Source organism: Populus trichocarpa, chromosome 4, assembly GCF_000002775.5.
Source record: "Populus trichocarpa isolate Nisqually-1 chromosome 4, P.trichocarpa_v4.1, whole genome shotgun sequence".
Classification (NCBI taxonomy): domain Eukaryota; kingdom Viridiplantae; phylum Streptophyta; class Magnoliopsida; order Malpighiales; family Salicaceae; genus Populus; species Populus trichocarpa.
Genome location: NC_037288.2, coordinates 19,119,784 through 19,137,399, shown reverse-complemented (window position 1 = coordinate 19,137,399; position 17,616 = coordinate 19,119,784). Strand labels below are relative to the sequence as shown.

Genomic DNA, 17,616 nt, shown 5'->3' with positions numbered 1-17,616 from the left:
AAAAAATAAAAAAATTTTAAATTTTATTAAAAACGCTTTTGAAACACAAAAACGAACAGGGAATTAGTAGTCTAACACCTAGTAGGCTTCAACTTTCCGTCATCTCATTGATTAGCAGCTATTGGCGTGGGGTGAACCATGACCAGATTGTAGTTTTATTTTTCATGGGGTATTTTTTACCGTCACTTGTGCCACATGCGCATGCATGAGTAACCGGGAAGAACCATAGATGCTTTCTGGAGGTATGGGCCTGGGGTTACCTTTTGCGCTTTCACCTCTGGGAAGGTCTCCTTGAAAGGCTGGCAAATACCCTACTTTCGGACCAAGGTCCAACCAATAGGACTTAACAGGGCCAAAAGTAGAAATTGAAAGGAACTGCTATGGTGGTATTCTATGGTCACTGCCCAACCCGCATTGGCCATGTCATAAGGATGCATGTGCTGAGGTGGGGGAGGTCATGCCATTCCCCATAAAAAAAAAAAAAAAATTACAGTTACCTACACTCCACAGAACCCCAAAAGTGAAGGGTAGTCGTGCCATTATTTCTTTTATTTTCTTTTTCGGAGAGGCTTGAATAGAAGGAATCACGGGGTATCGTCTTTTTACAAGTTTTATATCAATCTTTGCCACGTTTCCGCTCCTTGAGCCCGGTGCAACTTAAGAGTGCCTGGGTGGTCCTCCAGGGGGTCAAAATACCAGGCTCACACGCTTGACCAATGCAAGCTGCTTATGTGGTGGTCCTTGGTCACGAGGGGGGGCCATGACTCACGAGGGGGATTTTTGAAGCGCATCTCTGGTTCAAACAAAGCTCATTTTTACCTAACGACCAAAAAGCAGAGGCATCTCCTACTACACCACTCAGCAAGACTCGGCTACCCGTGTCCACGATGAGTTAAAAGCGTTGGCTCACGAGTTAAAAGCATGGAATAACTAGACATCCTGCTTGACCTTTCATACCTCCCCAACTCTTTGGAGGAATGACTCAGAAATTCAAACAAAAAGCAAAATTCAGCCATGGTCTCCCATCAATGAGGGGCACAGAGATGCTAAATGAAGTCGTGTTTGAAAGGGTGAAGCTACCTGCTACCACTAAGTTCAACAGGATTGAGGATCCAAAAACAGCCCCTATTCTTTGTTACCTTAAGCAAAAGCTATATTCGCAACATAAATAATTGTATATTTGGACAAGGCATAGACATCCCTTTCGGCATGGAATGCCAATCTGCGTCTCTAGAAGATTCAACCTACATGATTCACCGAGCTATTTTATGGCTAAGTACTTCAATCAAATTACAACAAAATAGCAAATATCTCGACTCCAGGTATGGAGAGTACTTCTTAGTCTGTTTCAACACTCTCAAGCGAGGATATGTCCAACTGCCGTAGATCCTCAGCCCCTTGAATTTCATAATCAGCTGTTTGAAGAGAACCTGCAAACACATAAGATCAGACTAAATTAGAACAAAACGAATGATAATGGAACCAGTGCTACTGCAAATAAGACCTGAAACCGTAGAATGAACAGCGGTTTAGTTCCTAATTCCAAATGAACCGGGCATCAAAATTTACAGTAACTGAGTATAAGACTAATCTGCGCAGCAATTAAAATTTTTTCAAAAGCAGTAGAGAAAATGGAAGTTAGATGACCTTAGGTGCAAGATGTATTCTTCAATTAGACCATGCCACAACAACATACAAAGCATTGCAATGACCATATACCTTAGTCAGGCAATGCAGTTCCTCGCTCAAGATTATTCTTGATCTCCAGTGTGTATTTACCAAAGGCACGCTCAATTTTCTTGTTGAAATGTTCATTTCGGTCATTGATTGAGTCAATATCCTTCTCATCTCGGAATCTCCTCCTTCGGCTAAATGACTTCCGATTCTCGTCCCGGTCCTTGAGTTCCTTTACCATCCTTTCAATCTTTTCCTCAGAAGTCTTTGGAGCCTGCATAATTTGAACAGAACATACCACATTATTGCAAAATCCTTGAATTAAGATCAAATGGGAAACATCTTTCACAACAGTGGCACCTTTCCATATTGAAGGCTTGAGGCTTCACGGTAGAACTCAGGATCAGCTTCTTTCATTTTGTTATATTCTTCTAGGTCAACATCAACATTCTTGGTCCGTTTTTTATATGCATTGTATAGTGTCTTCTGATTGAAAACTGTTAAAACAAGATATATCAGTTTAATTCTCAGGTTAAATCCTGAAACAAATTCTTATTGAGGGGTGCAGTCAATGCCACTAATATAAGAATTCAGATGCATGACTCAACATGCGTGTACCAGCCACCCTGGACTATGCCAGAGTCCTTTTGACAGTTTCAAAGTGGACGTGCACATATGAAGCAACTGAGACAGGAGGGCATTCTATTGAAGCTTGCTTCAGGTGGCTCTACATATTCTCACTTCTTATATATAATGTGGGGGTGTGTGTTTACTGTTCAGAAAAAAACAAAAAAAAAATCTCTACATAGAGGTAGACACCCACATGAAATGCACTGTAAAAAGTACAAGTAATGTGAAAAGATTGAAATGTAAGTGGAGTTATGAACATACCATCCCAACCAAATGGCGCAGGATCCTTCTCCCATTTCTTGTATTTTACCTCTGCTGCCTCTTGTGTGTCTAGCATGTATGCCTTTGTCATGTCCAAGCCATTTGCATCTAGAAGCTTGCCTATCTTTTTCTTCCTGTCCTCTAGCCATTTCTGTTTAGAAATGCCCCTTGATTCTGAAGGAGCTTCCATTTTCTTTTTTTCAGATACCATAGCAGTTTGATTGGCTTTTCTTGCCTCATTCTGCATTCCAAAAGCCATGATTATTTCCAAGTATAATAAATAGACACGATACGAAAAAACCCAATAAAATGAAACAGCTCACCAATCAAAATATACAATCTGCTACATAAAAGGACATTCGTAGTTGACAAGTTTATCAAATTTACCATCTTAAGTCTCAACTCAAACAACTTTTTCTTTCTCCCAGTAAGTTGTGTTACATCTCCCTCCACATTATCCAGTACAGCACGGTCATCATCATCTTCTGAATGTTCATGATCTGGTCTTTCTTCATCAAGCTCTTCACCTTGCTCAGGAGCTTGTGAACTAGACCAACCAATTCCACCTTTTGCTTGCACAACTTCTGTAAACACCACAAACAATACAAGTACGCACATGAACCATCATAACATCAATGGTCCATAAAACCCGAGTTATATACATGCATTTGAAAATTGCAAGGAATACAACATCCAGCCTCAGGCAACATCTCTAACACATACCACAGTCAGCAAGCTAGCACATAACACTATATACAGCTACGGGAGCAATTCGACTTCTTTCTAACCACTACTAACAATCAAAAACAACAATCAATGACACTAAAAATTTAAAAAAAATACCTGTCTCTTTAATCTCCGCACGTGCTTTCGCTTCTGCGATTTTTATAAAGCAATATTCGACACATTCGTGGTAAGGATTCGACGCATTTATGCAATCAGGATGCACTCTCCTTTCATCAGCCATATTTTACTAATCACACCTTCTTCTCTCCTCCTACAGTTACATTAATAATACAAAACCCAACAAACTTCAATTAACAAAACCAAAAACACTGCAATTCCTTAATAAATCAAACGTTAACAGTACTAATCAAGTTCGATTAATGCTACTCAGGATAGATATAAACCTAATTATCCCACACTATATGCATTTAATTACTTCAAAATCACAAAAACAGGTTAATTTTTCATGTTTTATCAGACAAAACCCTAAAAAAACTGCAATTAGAGAGATTAAGAAGCGAGGGAATGAAATTATGAAAGAGAGTGACAAACCTGTTAGAGATCGGTCTCTAGGGTGCGGTTTGATTGAAGAGAGAGAGAGATAAAATAGGGAAAGAAAGGGTGAATCTGGGAGTTATCCGTGTCGATTGAGGATTTTTATTTTGAAAAAAAAAAAAAAAACACGGTGGTTGTAAATTGGGCCGCTTAAGGCTTTTTAGGGCGGCGTAAAAACGATTTGGGCCTCAATGGTCTCAACATAGGACTTTGGAATCCAATTATCAATTTACCATTGGTTAATTACAAATATTGAATTAAAAAACAAACAAACAGAAGAATTCAGATTATTATTTTCGTTTTTCACAGGTTCCTGAAACCTAAAAAAATCAAATAAGATATAAAAAAAATCTAGAAAACGGAAGAAATTTTACGAAATGTATTAAAGAGATGTTAATCAGTGAAAGAGGTCGATTTATTTATTTATTTATTTAAAAAAAAAAAATGAACGGAGTGTTTTGGGTCTATAAAGTTAAGACACTTTTTTATAAGATAACAAATGGGCTGGGCCATTAACTTGGTTTAGAGTGCAACTAGATAATTTTTTGCTGGTCCAATTAAATTTTTATTAAACATAAAAAAATATTTAGGTATTGTTAACATATTTTCTAGCAAAAATAATTTATATGAAGGTTGACCTAATGTGATATAGTCAACTTTTCAAATTTAAAAATAACTCTAACGACTAATAAAAATGTAGCTTTGCTAAAAAAATCAAGACGATATCATTTTTTTTTAATATATTAGATCTACTTGGATTTACTCGGATCAACTTAAATTCACTCGAATCAACTTTTGTTAACCTGTCAAATCTCCAACCTAGATCATGAGACCTTAATAACCATATAAAAAACAAATTAAAAACAAAATCATTAAGTTTAATTCTCAATCAATTCAATATTGAAGGATGGAATTGAAAATAAAATTCAATTAGAAAAATGAGCTAAGCGGTTAACCTGTGAAAACTTATTCATGAGATCGAGGTAGCCGCATAGAAAGAAAATTGAAACATATTGTGAAGCTAAATTCTCAATCAACCCAATATTTAGGGATAAAATTGAAAAACAAATTAATTAAAAAAAGGATATGAAAAAACCACCCTAGTCAACTCAAGTTAACCGACCAAACATGTGACCCGGGTCATGGGGTTGAGATAACTTCATAGAAAGCAAATCAAAATAAATTATGAAGTCTAATTTCCAATCAACCCGGTATTGAATGATGAGATTTAAAAAAGAAATCAATTAAAAATGACAAAAAAACCCTAAACCAGCCTAGTTAACTTGCAAAACTTGTAATTTGGGTCATGAGACCATGATAACCTCGTAGAAAGAAAAACAAAATATGAAGTTAAATTCTCAATCAACTAAATACTGATTGATGAAATTGAGAAAAAAAACAATTAAAAAAAAATTAGTTAAGTCAACTCGTGTTAATCTGCCAAATTCGAGTCATAAGACGAGAATAATTACATAGAAAATAAATCAAAACAAATTATAACATTCAATACCAATTAAACCTAATGTTGAATAATGAATTTGCAAAAAGAAATATTGAGGATCAAATTTTAAAAGGCCAAAGTATTTCAGTGTTCATTGTTATAGTAAAATGAAAAGGTTTTTTTTCTAATTTAAATTTTTTATATTTTCAGATTGTTTTGATATACTGAAATTAAAAATAATTTTTTAAAAAATAAAAAAATATTATTTTAATACATTTTTAAAAATATATTTATTTTAAATCATAATCGCCACATTATCAATCAGCTCGAAAACGTGGGGTGTGTAGGATGGCAATTAGGCCTAATGGAATCACATGCATCGATTGATTGCATTTTGAGATAAGAGCAGGGCAGAGATTGTGGGGTGTGCACATACTTGGCCTCGTGTGTGGGCAAGGATGGTTATGGCCTTTCCCTGCAATTTAATTCCAATAATAATTAATAACTTGATCATGCACGCCGACATCGATTTGTCTAGTAATTTGCAAGTGACATGGAATGCAAATATGTGTATCCAAAAAAGATATGTCCCATCTTCTGCTGCCCATCTGTGGCCACAAAGACTATCCATTGACGTCCGTCCAGCATTAATAATTATTTAATTATTGGAATTGGAATTTCTTGTGGTTATTTATTAGTTTTAGCCTAGGTATAATATACAGGAAAATTAAACCCTCTAAATTAATCTGAATCACTATTTTGTAATCTAATCTTTTCCCATTTTTTTACATATATTTTGTGATTTTTTTTATTGAGTAACAAAATTAAAAACATAAAAAACGATACTATTTAAATAAATCTATCGACGAGAATAAGTTAAGTCAACTCGTGTTAATCTGCCAAATCCGAGTCATAAGACAAGAATAAATAACCTAATGTTGAACATATTATAACATTCGATACCAATTAAATCTAATGCTGAAGAACGAATTTGTAAAAAAAAATATTAAGGATCAAATTGTAAAAGGCCAAAGTATTTTAGTGTTCATTGTTACAGTGAAATGACAAAGTCTTTTAGCAAACTTTATGGTTTAAAAACAACAATGTTTTTAGTTTACTAATAAATAACCAAAATACCTTTGGATCCCTATTATGCCCCTTTGTCTCGTCACTAATATAGTTTAATAGTATTGCATTCTCTAACGGTACAGGTACAGGACAATAGTATCAAATCCAAAAATTATTTTAAATAAAGTTATTTTTTTCCAACAAAAAAAATTGTATACACAAGCTTTTTCAACATGTTTTTGTAGTTAAAAAAATTCTAATGAAAATAAAAAGGTTTATGCATATATGTAATTAAATAAATTGAAAACTATGTTTGTTAATAAATGAAAAAAAAATTATAAACGATACCCACAAAAAAACAAGAAAAATCGAGAGACAGATATAAATTAAGATATTTAATCTCGCAAGATAGAATATTTATCCAGTTGTGTTTGCTAAATTTATTAATTAAAATAATTTTTTTATTCCATAAAATGATAATAGAAATAGGCACATGCTTTAAATTGATTGAATAAACTAAAAGGGAAAAATATCATGAAAGGTTGCACATATTAGAAATATTATTTGAAAATAAATATTTTTATTTTTAAAAATAAAATTCATCTACACAAAATATAAAAAAAAAATTATAGATGAATCGAAAAAACATCTTAAAGAATTAAATGTATATAAAATAACAAAAAATAATTGTTATTAAAAAAAAGCTCTATAAACAAAATAAAAAAGAGAAAGGGTATTAATCTAAATATAAGTAAAAAAATAATTTTGAAAAAAATATAAAAAAGCATTAATTTTTTTTTAAAATAGAAAAAAATAATTTAAAAAAAGAAAAAGAAAAAAGGTTAGGCACTGCTAAGCTTGGTAAGTCAGGTCAGCCCAATTAGGCCCTTTTTTCTTTTTGTTCCATCTGGGGTGCACGACATGTCGTCCACCCTAATTGTTTTGAATAAAATAAAAAGATGATGCGTCGTCTGATTTTCCAAGAATCCAGCCACAAAGGTTTTTTTTTACCCAAAATCCCATTTTCTAGCCCATTTGTTTTTTACCTAAAACACTTTAGAAATCGTAATAAACCTATTTATTGCTTCAAAAACCCAAAAAACCATCCCAAAACCTGAAATCAATCCAATACTAAAAATCTTATTGAGATCATATCTATTTTTTTCTAGGCACTTTCAATGTAGAAAATCACCTAATATGAATTTTCCTTGTCAAATGAAACCATTTGACATAAAGATTAATCATTTTGGTGGCCAGAATCGGCGTCAACAATATTCTTTTTTCTCCACACCGGAATCCAGCGGCTAGTCTCTCTTCTCTGCCAAACCAAGGACTAAAAAAATAAGAAAAATAAACTTTTGTACAAAAATTGAATTAAAAAGATATTGAGGTACCAAATATTTATTGTTTTTAAAGTACGAACACTAAATTAAACTTGTTGTGTGAACTTTGAAGCCATTACCCATTTATGGTGCCTTTTTTGCTTCGGTTTCCCATCTTTCAATTTTTCATCCTTAGCCAACAAGTTTCAGTTAATTGCCCTTGAATTTGGCTTAAAAGTGATGCAATCGTACAATAAAAAGTTTGAAAATGAAATTGAAAAAAAATTAAACAGTAGATCCATAATAAAATAAGAGAGAATAAATAATGGATCATTGCCATAGGAACACCCACGCGTTTTATAGTTTGTTTATATATATATATATATAATTTATTTTCTTGTTCAAAATCAATCCCTCAAGTGAGTTGAATTGATTAACTGACTTTCTTTATAATTTTTTAGTTTGAGGGTGTTTGAGTGTGATTGTGGTTGCTTTTCAGAGTGTTTTTCATTCAGAAAAGTATTAAAATAATGTTTTTTTTTTTATTTTTAAAAAATTATTTTTGACTTCAACACATCAAAATAATTTGAAAACACAAAAAATATATTAATTTGAAATAAATAAAAAATAAAACAAAATTAATATTTTTCAAAAACAGTTTTAAAATGCAAAAACAAACCGTATGTAATTTTTTTTTACTTAAAAAAAAATATATATTAATAAATTATTAATATTTTAAATGTGTTCTTCCCAATGTTCATTGCTTTGTAGCAGGGACCGGCTGCTGCTATTTTTTCTTTGATCAATGAAATGAAATCCCTTCATCAAAAAAAGGGAAAATACTTTTCAGTTAAACTCAAATCAATCACATCTTCCACTTCACAGAACTTATAATACACTAATAAACTTTATAACATACCAAAGTACAATGTCTATGTCCATGTCTAGTATCATCTACATGTTTTTGTAATTTGATTCATACAATTAAATTCTGTAAAATTGTAAATATGGAACACATAGAATACAAGAAGTATCAGGTAGTAGTTGTTGTTTTGCCTGGCAGTTGCATTACAAGATCTCATCGGCCAAGGGTTTGTCATGAAACTTTTCGACTGTCGACCAGATTGAAGAAATAGTCTCACTTAACCGAGAAGAATCGAGCTCTAGCTTATTCAGGCGATCTCTTGTTTCAGAGATTTGTGCTTTAGCATCAGCAACTGCCTTCTCTTTTTGAGCCAGATCCTCCATCATGGATTCTAGTTCTTTTTTTATTGACTCTATAGCATGATCACACTTTGATTTTGCTTCTTCCGCAGCTTGATGCTGACTGCTCAGCTCCATGCCTTCGGCCAGATCATTGAGTATATCCCGTAGCCAACTAACATCAATCTGTGCGGATTCTACGTCCTTGAGAACAGCCAACATTTCTCTAACTTTGGAATTTGTCAACTGCTTGAAAGAAGTGCACTGCAACTCATGAACCACAGAGCACAGACACTCTAAATAATAAGCTCGCATGGAAGCTGATTCCAATCGACTGCCTGCTGCTATATCACCATACTTGTCCAAGATTAACTGTAGAATAGAGGCAATATTTTCTCTCACGTGATATTTCCCTACCGACACACAGGAATCAGAGATGACAGATTGAACCTCTTCCTCGTCACTCTCTTCTGAAGCACGAGATATGCCTGAAAAGCTGAAGTCCAGATACTCGGAAATAGGACCATCAGTGACTTTTCCCTCATGGTTAGCAGAAGGATATGTAGCAGCCTTTGGTGAACCATGGAGCTTCCCATTCTGTTGCGGCTCAGCTGGTGTTGGAATTTTATAGCAGGCCAAACTAAGCCTTGTAGGGCTCTTGGGAGGATCAGGCTGGTGGAGAAAGAATAAATTGAGAGACAATTCAAAGCCAATATTGAAAAATAAATTTAGCGAGATGGAGAGGAATGATAAACTACCGTGATATTCCCAGACACATGCATTGGTCCAGGGGATTGAACTGGCCCCTTGTCAAAAGAATGATCTTCAGAATAACTTTCATCAGAACGTTGTTGAGATGAGGAAAACGATCCACTATTCTCAGCTTCATCATGCTTTTTAGTAGGAAGAGGTGATGGACCACGGCGAGCTGCTTTTACCACAGGGACATTGTTAACAGCTCGGGGAGAGTTCTGCTGAGATCCAGATTCCTTCTTTTTTCTACCAAAGCTTAAAGCAGCATCAATAATGGAACCTGCAAGAACAATGTGCTGTCATGAGGAACTGAGCATCAAAGAAGAGTTGCAAATTGGAGAAAGATATCATTGAAGGACTTCAATTTTTTATTAGAGTTATAAAGCATTCTTCCATCTCTAATGGCTTGAGCCCTCAGGTTGCGAGATCCCTGATCCCCCCCAAAAAAAAAATGAAAGTGAAACCCAACGAGCAACAATGTATTAGTATTCGAAAAGGGGGTAACCTGAATCTTTTTTAACCCCCTGGGGATTGGCCTCCAAAGTTCCGTTGGAACAAAGTTCGTCACATTTATGGTAAGGGTTAGATGCTCTGGGGCATGTCTGTGCTCTTTCTGATTGTTTTTCAACCCCACGGGGATTAATCTCAGCAGTTCTATTAGAACAGAATTCTTCACATTTATGGTAAGGATTAGATGCTTTGGGACAAGTAGGCTGTGCTCCTCCTGTTTCCTTTTTAACCCCCTTGGGATTAATCTCAGTTCTATTAGAACAAAATTCCTCACATTTATGGTAAGGATTAGATGCTTTGGGACAAGTAGGCTGTGCTCCTCCTGTTTCCTTTTTAACCCCCTTGGGATTAATCTCAGCAGTTCTATTAGAACAAAATTCCTCACATTTATGGTAAGGATTAGATGCTTTGGGACAAGTAGGCTGGGCTCCTCCTGTTTCCTTTTCAACCCCCTTGGGATTGACCTCGGCAGTTCTATTAGAACAAAATTCCTCACATTTATGGTAAGGATTAGATGCTTTGGGACAAGTAGGCTGTGCTCTTCTTTCTTCATCCTTGTTTTTGCTAGACCAACCCTCATTTACACCATTATGATAATCTAAAACACAAAATAAATAAATTAAAGCTGTATTTAAAAATGTTCGGTCTACCCTTAACTCAGAAACTCACTGATCTAAGACCTGTATTAGAATTGTGAAAATAGTTCAAATGTTGCAAGAAAATAGCCATGACTCACTGCTGGAAAAATAGATGTCTAAGATGTGCGTTTTCAAACTCAATCAGAGTCTTAATTGGAAAATCCTCCTCTACAGAGATGGATAGGTAGACGGAGTAAATTAACACAAGCCGTCCGGTGCTTCTCAGCCTCACCCTTTCCAAATAATAGTTCTCTGATCAATACAAATTCACCTCTCTAAAGGTGGATTGGCAGATTCTGGTAACATTATCTCTACTTTCTTCATCAAACAGATCAAGGCTTTACACAAAATCATGGCTATCGTAAAGGTATGAATCTAAAGCACATGGCACTTTCTGTCGCATTCAACTGACTCCTAACTAAGATTCTTCTGTGATGGTGAGGAGATACATATTATTGGTGAAGTAAACATGCCAAAATCTACAGCTCTCAGCTTTACAAGGAGTGTCCAAGATATAAAAAAACAATAGTAATTACCTGACTGTTTCTTCTCTTTCCTTCTCTTCCCTTGGGAAATCCTTTCAAGGCAAGCTACACCACATTCATGGTAAGGGTTTGAAGCATTCATACAATCTGGATGTACCCTTCCATTCTCAGCCATCTCTTTCTCCACCTTGAGCACTGCAGACTAATAATTTTAATCACAATCAGTTATCTTCCACATAACACTCTCTCACCCAATTTACCAAATAAATGAAAGCAAACAGCTTTAATGAACGCAAAACTTTAAGGTCGTTGAAAAAACAAGATCTTTTTTTGGCATCGAAACAGAGGGTTCCAAAACAATCCTCCTAGATTCCATTCTCACAGGCTTATATGAAAAAAAGTTATCTACGACAATATCCTCTACTTTCCTTCCCTTTTCCAAACTTTCTCACCTTTTTCTCAGAAACCAAACATAAAACACTATCAACCAAGAAAAAAAGAACGACCCATAAACCAAAAACCTCAAGCCATATATAAATAGATACAGGAACTAGAAGAAAATGAGCAGAGAGAGGTGGGGCTCTACCAGAAGAACAGGGGGCTTTGCACCTTCAACAATATTATTGTTAGGTGCCTTTCTACGACCAATCTTTCTCCCGTTATTTTCCAGCTTTTGAATGTCAACTTATCTGACCAAAAGTGGGAACTGAATTTCCCCGTTTTTCTTCAACTTTGACCAACAGACTCAGTTGTGAACACACAATCCCTCTTAAGGAACGTGTTGGGTTGTGTATATATATATATAATAACGGGATAAACACATGCTGCTAGCCAGAGCCAGCTCACCACCCAGTAGCCAGCCACTTTCCTCCTCACTTCTCATCGCGGCATGATGATTAATGTGAACAGAAGCTTGACACACGTGCCCTTGTTGGAAACATCTTCAACTGTTTCAACTTTGTACCGTTGGGACATGGGATGGCCTTGTTCGTGTCCAAAAAGACAGCTGGTTCCTTTCTTATCCAGCCAATAACAATAAATACTATTAGAAGCTTCTAGCCGGTTAAATGGAGTTAATTAATTTGTGTATTTATAAAAACAAGGATATTTCTTATAAAAACACAGCAATATTTTCGACTCCAGCTTTCGTGTGATGAATCTTGTGTTTGGTATAAGTTATTTATGCTAAAATATTTTAGAGTGTCAAGAATAATTGTGTTTGTTTTATTATTGAATGTTAATTTCTAGAAATTTAACGTTCATTGATATTATATTTTCTTAAAACTACGGAATGTAATTCTCTTTTTTAAAAATGAGAAAAATATACTATTTTTTTACTTAATTGGTCTTATTTTTTTTTATTTTAAATGAAATATTTTTTACACCATTTTTTAATCAATAATAATACAATTGGTGTATTCTTATAACTTATTTGAATAAATATATAGTTTAATGACTTTATCACATTATTGAGGTTATTAATATAATATGTGTGTGGTATAATATTTCTCTGTAGACTTATTATTGTACTTGATAATATTATTATTTTATAAAGTCAAAGTTTACGCTTACATTTTATATACTTTAAGTTATAAGGGTATAGTAGTAAACTTATCTATATTTTATTTATTCATTTAGTTATAAGGGTATAGTAATAAACATCCTCTTAATTTATTTATTTATGGACGATAATAAGTTTATCTATTCCGAAGATTTATAAAAATCTTTTACTTCGAATAACCTCGTTCTAAATTATTACAATCTAAAATAATAGCCTATAAAACAAACTCTTTTATTTACTTATCTACCACTGTTAATGAAAACCGGTGAGATCAACACAAAAAAAAAAATTCTTATAAATTATCAAATTAACAAAAATTAAAAAAATTCATCAAACTTTTACCGTGGATTCTCTCTTATTTTACCATGGATCAACACAATAAAAATATCATTTTAACCTTGTCAACAAAAATTTTTTGTAACTTCATACGAGGGGTAGGGGTTAAATGATATTTTCAACGAGATTAAACTGTAATATCAAAGTTCACAAAGGTATATAGGTCTTTTTACTTTATAGTTGCACAATAAAATTACTAAATTGTCCTTAAAAACTAAATTAATTGAACTTAGGGCAAGGGGATTTTCAAGCATTTTATTTTTTTTCACAGTAAAATACTCAAATTACATTTTAAATTAAAATTTCTTAAAGTTACAGTTAAGAGTGTTTGAGTCATTTCATACAAATTTTTTTTTTTGTAATTGGCAAGTTGTCTTAGAGGCATTTAAGTATTTTAATTAAAATATAATATTATTTTAAATAAAAAATTGTTGGCGCGTATAATGTACGCACTAGCAAGTGAGAGGTGCTCTTGCTCTTCAGGCAGCACCTCTCGGTGGCTGAACACCACATTTCAAAGCGACATTAAAAAAGTCTTGTAATCCTCTTCACAATGAAGCTCTATTGGTGTTTTTTGTTTTGTCCTCTTTTCTCTCTTATTAGCCTTGAAAAACATGTTGGCCTTGCTAAAATTCAAAAAGAGTGGTCTTTTGTTAATTTTATCAAATTTGATTTTTATTTTTTTGAGTGCATAAAATTTGATTTGTTGTTTTTTTCAATTTCATCTATTGACATTTGATTGTTATATCAAATTTGGTTATCATTATTTTAATTGCTATTTTTTTATACTTCTTTTTATTGATTTTTTTTTCAATTTCATTCATCAACATTTTATTTTATTTTTTTATAGCAATTTTGGTCCTCATTCTTTTTAATTTAATTTTTTTAACCTTTTTTTATTTTAAATTTTACCCCTCATTGTTTACTTGATTGAGAATTAGACTTTATGAATTTTTTTTTTTTGCCTTTTATGGTTAAATCTCAAGATCCATGTCACGAGTTTAAAAGATTAGATCGGGTTAAATTTGTTTCTTTTTTAAGTCTTTTTTTAAAATTGATTTTTTTTTCAATTTTATCTTTCAACATTGTGTTGTTTGAGGATTTAATTTTGTTATTTTTTCACCTTTTATTTTCTATGGATTCATCATGATCTCATATCTCGGGTCATGGATTAAATAGGTGTATCAGGGTTGACTTGGAGTTTTTTTTTTTACATTGATTGTTTTAGTTTTTTTTCACCCCCATTCTTTTAACTGTATCAAATTTGATTTTTTTTAATTTCATCCCTTGGTGTTTGATTTTTATATCAAATTTGTTCCTCGTTATTTTGATTGTTATTTGTTTTTTTCTTATACTTTTCTTGATTGGATTTATCTTTTCATTTTCATCACTCAACATTCGATTTCATTTTATTTTTATATCAAATTTTTTTAAAAATAACTTTTTTTTGGCATTAAGTCATTGCCAATTTTGTTTTGCTTTATTTGTTACCGATGTTTTCTTTCTAATCATATTATTAAATTAACCTATCTTATCAAACTTAGTCAAATCAATTATCTAAATCTTATATTTTTCTTATTATTTTTTAAAAAAGTTGGGCAACTTTAATTATTTAAATTATTTTTAAAAAAATGTGGGCAACTTTAAAAAATTTAGCGCGAAATAACTATTTAATTGATTCTTAAAAAAGAAGAAGAAGGAAAGAATAGATAAAGGCTAATTTTTTACCTATAAAAAAGTTGAAAGACATGAGGCTGCTTCTAGAGCATAGTACTTGTGTTTCCTAAATTCCTTGATTTGACAGTGGAATCTAATATTTCTTTCATAAAAATACATGACGAGTATATTTACTAGCTACCATGGTTATTTATTTATTTATTTATTTTTCAAGTAATCGAATCGTGTGAGTAACGTCTAAATGCCACCGTTTATAATTGTTGACACTAATACGAAACATACGTGGGTGTTTCCTTAATTCCTTTATATATATATAATAAATTAGATTTTTTTAGATTTAATTCTCCTAAAACTATATATTTGACACCTACCTTTTATTCTTCTTTGATTTCTACGGAAATTTGAAGAGAATAATTAAAGTTTTCTTAAATTAAAAGCGTCTCCACCAGCAGCAGGCATAATGACAGAAATGAATACAGAATTCAATGGAAAATAAATGAAGGTCAATTAATATATAATAAAAAACTCTTAAAGAGTTAAAAGACTTTTAGGCAACAAATCACAACGCATGCCTGCCTTCATGAATGCTTTTTTTATACATTATTATCTCATATTCAATTTTTTTAAAAAAAAACACAGGAAAAATAACATTTTCATGAACATAAAAATCCAGAAATTAATTAATAGCTTACCAAACCCCTTAACTCTACAAAAAAGCAACAGAACAAATTTAGGAGGTCTTAATTTTCTTTTATTAAATACAAAATCGCCCAGTGGCAATTTTCTACAGAGAGACCTTCTAGGAAGACGTATGACCAGACCAGGTACATAGTTTTGGTTTTTTTTGCAAGGGAAGACCAAGTTAGAACGTGTCCGAATGTTTTCGAGGGCTTGATCAAAGGTGCCAGCAATTTTGGCTCTTTCCTCGGAGCATATTCGGAGGCCTTTACAGACAAGATACTGTTGACTTTTACGGGAGATGATTCTCATAACCAGACAAAATGAGCAATTGTGCGACCTCGACAAAGCAAGAGGAGAAATAATCAGTCATCAAAAGACAAATTGAGAAGGGGTCACGATCCTTGATTCGACGTTGATGATCAGTGGTAAATGAATCTGATAAAATGTTGCAATGATGTTGTCTTATTGCTTGCTGTTGTAGATATGATTAGAGAAGACTTTTTTTTAAAAAAAAATAAATAAATTATACGTGAATTTGACTTAATCATTCTGATAAAATCTAGGGTTTTCAAATAATAAAATTGATTAATAAATAGAATTTTTTATTTTTGTAAAGTCTGAATAATAAAAAAAACACAATCCAATTATTTATATATAGGCATTTAACTAAAAAATTCATAGCTAAGTAGAAAAATTAATGAAAATATAAAATTAACCTAGAAAATAACTAAAAAAAAATAAATTGGCCTCATGCTAGAGATCCCCGAACTCACTCAAGTGAACAAATTTGATTTCCCGGTTCATATATGAATTAGGAATCGATAAGAAAGAAATTTGTTCCCCTAATCAACTAGGAAACAGGAGTCATCTCTCTCTCAGACTTCTTCCTGCCAAATGAGGATGTTCATGTGGGCCATAATGTGTTTAAAAACAATGTTTAAAAATACGGTTGAAACTATATTTTTATATAAAAAATTTGTTTGAAATTAATTTTTTTTTAATATCTTTATATTATTTTAATGTGATGATGTTAAAAATAATTTTTTAAAAATATTATTTTAATATATTTCTAAACAAAAAAATATTTTAAACTATAATTATTATCCCCATCATTAAAAAGAAAAAAAAAAAAAAGACATGCCACACGATATTTAGGTTTGTGAAGTTAGGCTTTGGATGTCATTAGCCCATAAGTTTGGAGACACTGCCATTAAGCTGTAAGGACAGGATCTGCCGGCTGTTTGTGAGGCCTTAAATCGCCTATGGCCATACGGTCCACGTAATAAATAATATGGATGTAATTAGCTATTAATACGAGCAATAATTTTGGGGTCCTTGAAGTGACTTTAAGACAGCCATTTATGATATATATATATATATATATATATATATATATATATATATATATATATATATATATAAAAGAATAATAGTAGTAGTTGTAATTAGGCAGCCAAATGTTGAAAAATAACATTGGAATGATAATTGACCAAGATAACGACAATTTATGACCATCTGGTCCGTTTAGAAGTTAGAACTAGTGATTTATGACCGCCTGATCCCTGGAGGACCTGCTTTAACCCTCTTTTTTGCGATTTGCAGAAGGAAGACTCGTGAATGACAAGCAACTTCGAATGCCTTTTGAATCTTCACCTTTCTTCTTCTTTCTCTTCCTCCCTCCCTCTTTTTTTTTTGGCTGTGTGGTTATTATAAATTATAATGGGGTGCCGACATGTAGTGGCACGAAGCTCGACGATGCAGGGTAAATGGCCATGGAGGGCTCGGTTTCCTGTCCAAATGACTACGGGTCATATTAGTTGGGCCTTGGAAAACCCAAGAGCATGTTAGATTAGATGGTATCAGTTCCATGGAGGAGTTGCCTAAACTAATCATTTCAGCTTTCCATGACACTTATCATGTCAATTTATAAGATCTTTTCTCAACTTGTTTCTTTTCATTAACATACACGTTACTATTCAAGTTCATATTCAAAAAGAGATTATTTGAAAAATAAAAAATAATCATTGTAGATGCAACTCCACTCTGCTAAAGACCTAATCATAAATTACACGAGTCAATCGAACTTGATTTGGGA

The 17,616-nt window shown here is 32.7% G+C and overlaps 2 protein-coding genes across 9 annotated transcripts; both read right to left on the bottom strand.

The window, feature by feature from the left end:
* Positions 1–1,104: 1,104 nt before the first annotated feature.
* Positions 1,105–3,985, bottom strand: LOC7470411 (uncharacterized). 2 transcript variants are annotated; one of them, XR_002981212.2, is made up of 7 exons: positions 3,844–3,985; positions 3,409–3,562; positions 2,953–3,149; positions 2,566–2,806; positions 2,035–2,171; positions 1,648–1,948; positions 1,105–1,430 (listed from the first exon to the last, which is right to left on the bottom strand). XR_002981212.2 is itself a non-coding variant. In XM_002305492.4 (7 exons), the coding sequence occupies exons 2-6, from the start codon at positions 3,530–3,532 to the stop codon at positions 1,721–1,723; spliced, it is 927 nt and encodes a 308-aa protein (XP_002305528.1). In that variant the 5' UTR covers positions 3,533–3,562; positions 3,844–3,984; the 3' UTR covers positions 1,105–1,430; position 1,720. The 2 variants fall into 2 exon arrangements, 1 of the variants encoding a protein (XP_002305528.1); XM_002305492.4 differs by having other exon boundaries at positions 1,720–1,948; positions 3,844–3,984.
* Positions 3,986–8,555: 4,570 nt separating this feature from the next.
* LOC7470410 (uncharacterized) lies at positions 8,556–12,167 on the bottom strand. Of its 7 annotated transcripts, none has more exons than XM_052452159.1 (6): positions 11,853–12,156; positions 11,318–11,468; positions 10,608–10,741; positions 10,139–10,496; positions 9,639–9,913; positions 8,556–9,552 (listed from the first exon to the last, which is right to left on the bottom strand). In XM_052452159.1, exons 2-6 carry the CDS (start codon positions 11,439–11,441, stop codon positions 8,746–8,748), a joined length of 1,698 nt encoding a protein of 565 aa, XP_052308119.1. In that variant the 5' UTR covers positions 11,442–11,468; positions 11,853–12,156; the 3' UTR covers positions 8,556–8,745. The 7 variants fall into 7 exon arrangements, with proteins under 7 accessions (XP_052308119.1, XP_052308120.1, XP_052308121.1 ...); XM_052452160.1 differs by having other exon boundaries at positions 10,139–10,388; positions 11,853–12,137; XM_052452161.1 differs by having other exon boundaries at positions 10,139–10,277; positions 11,853–12,131.
* Between the last annotated feature and the right edge of the window lie 5,449 nt (positions 12,168–17,616).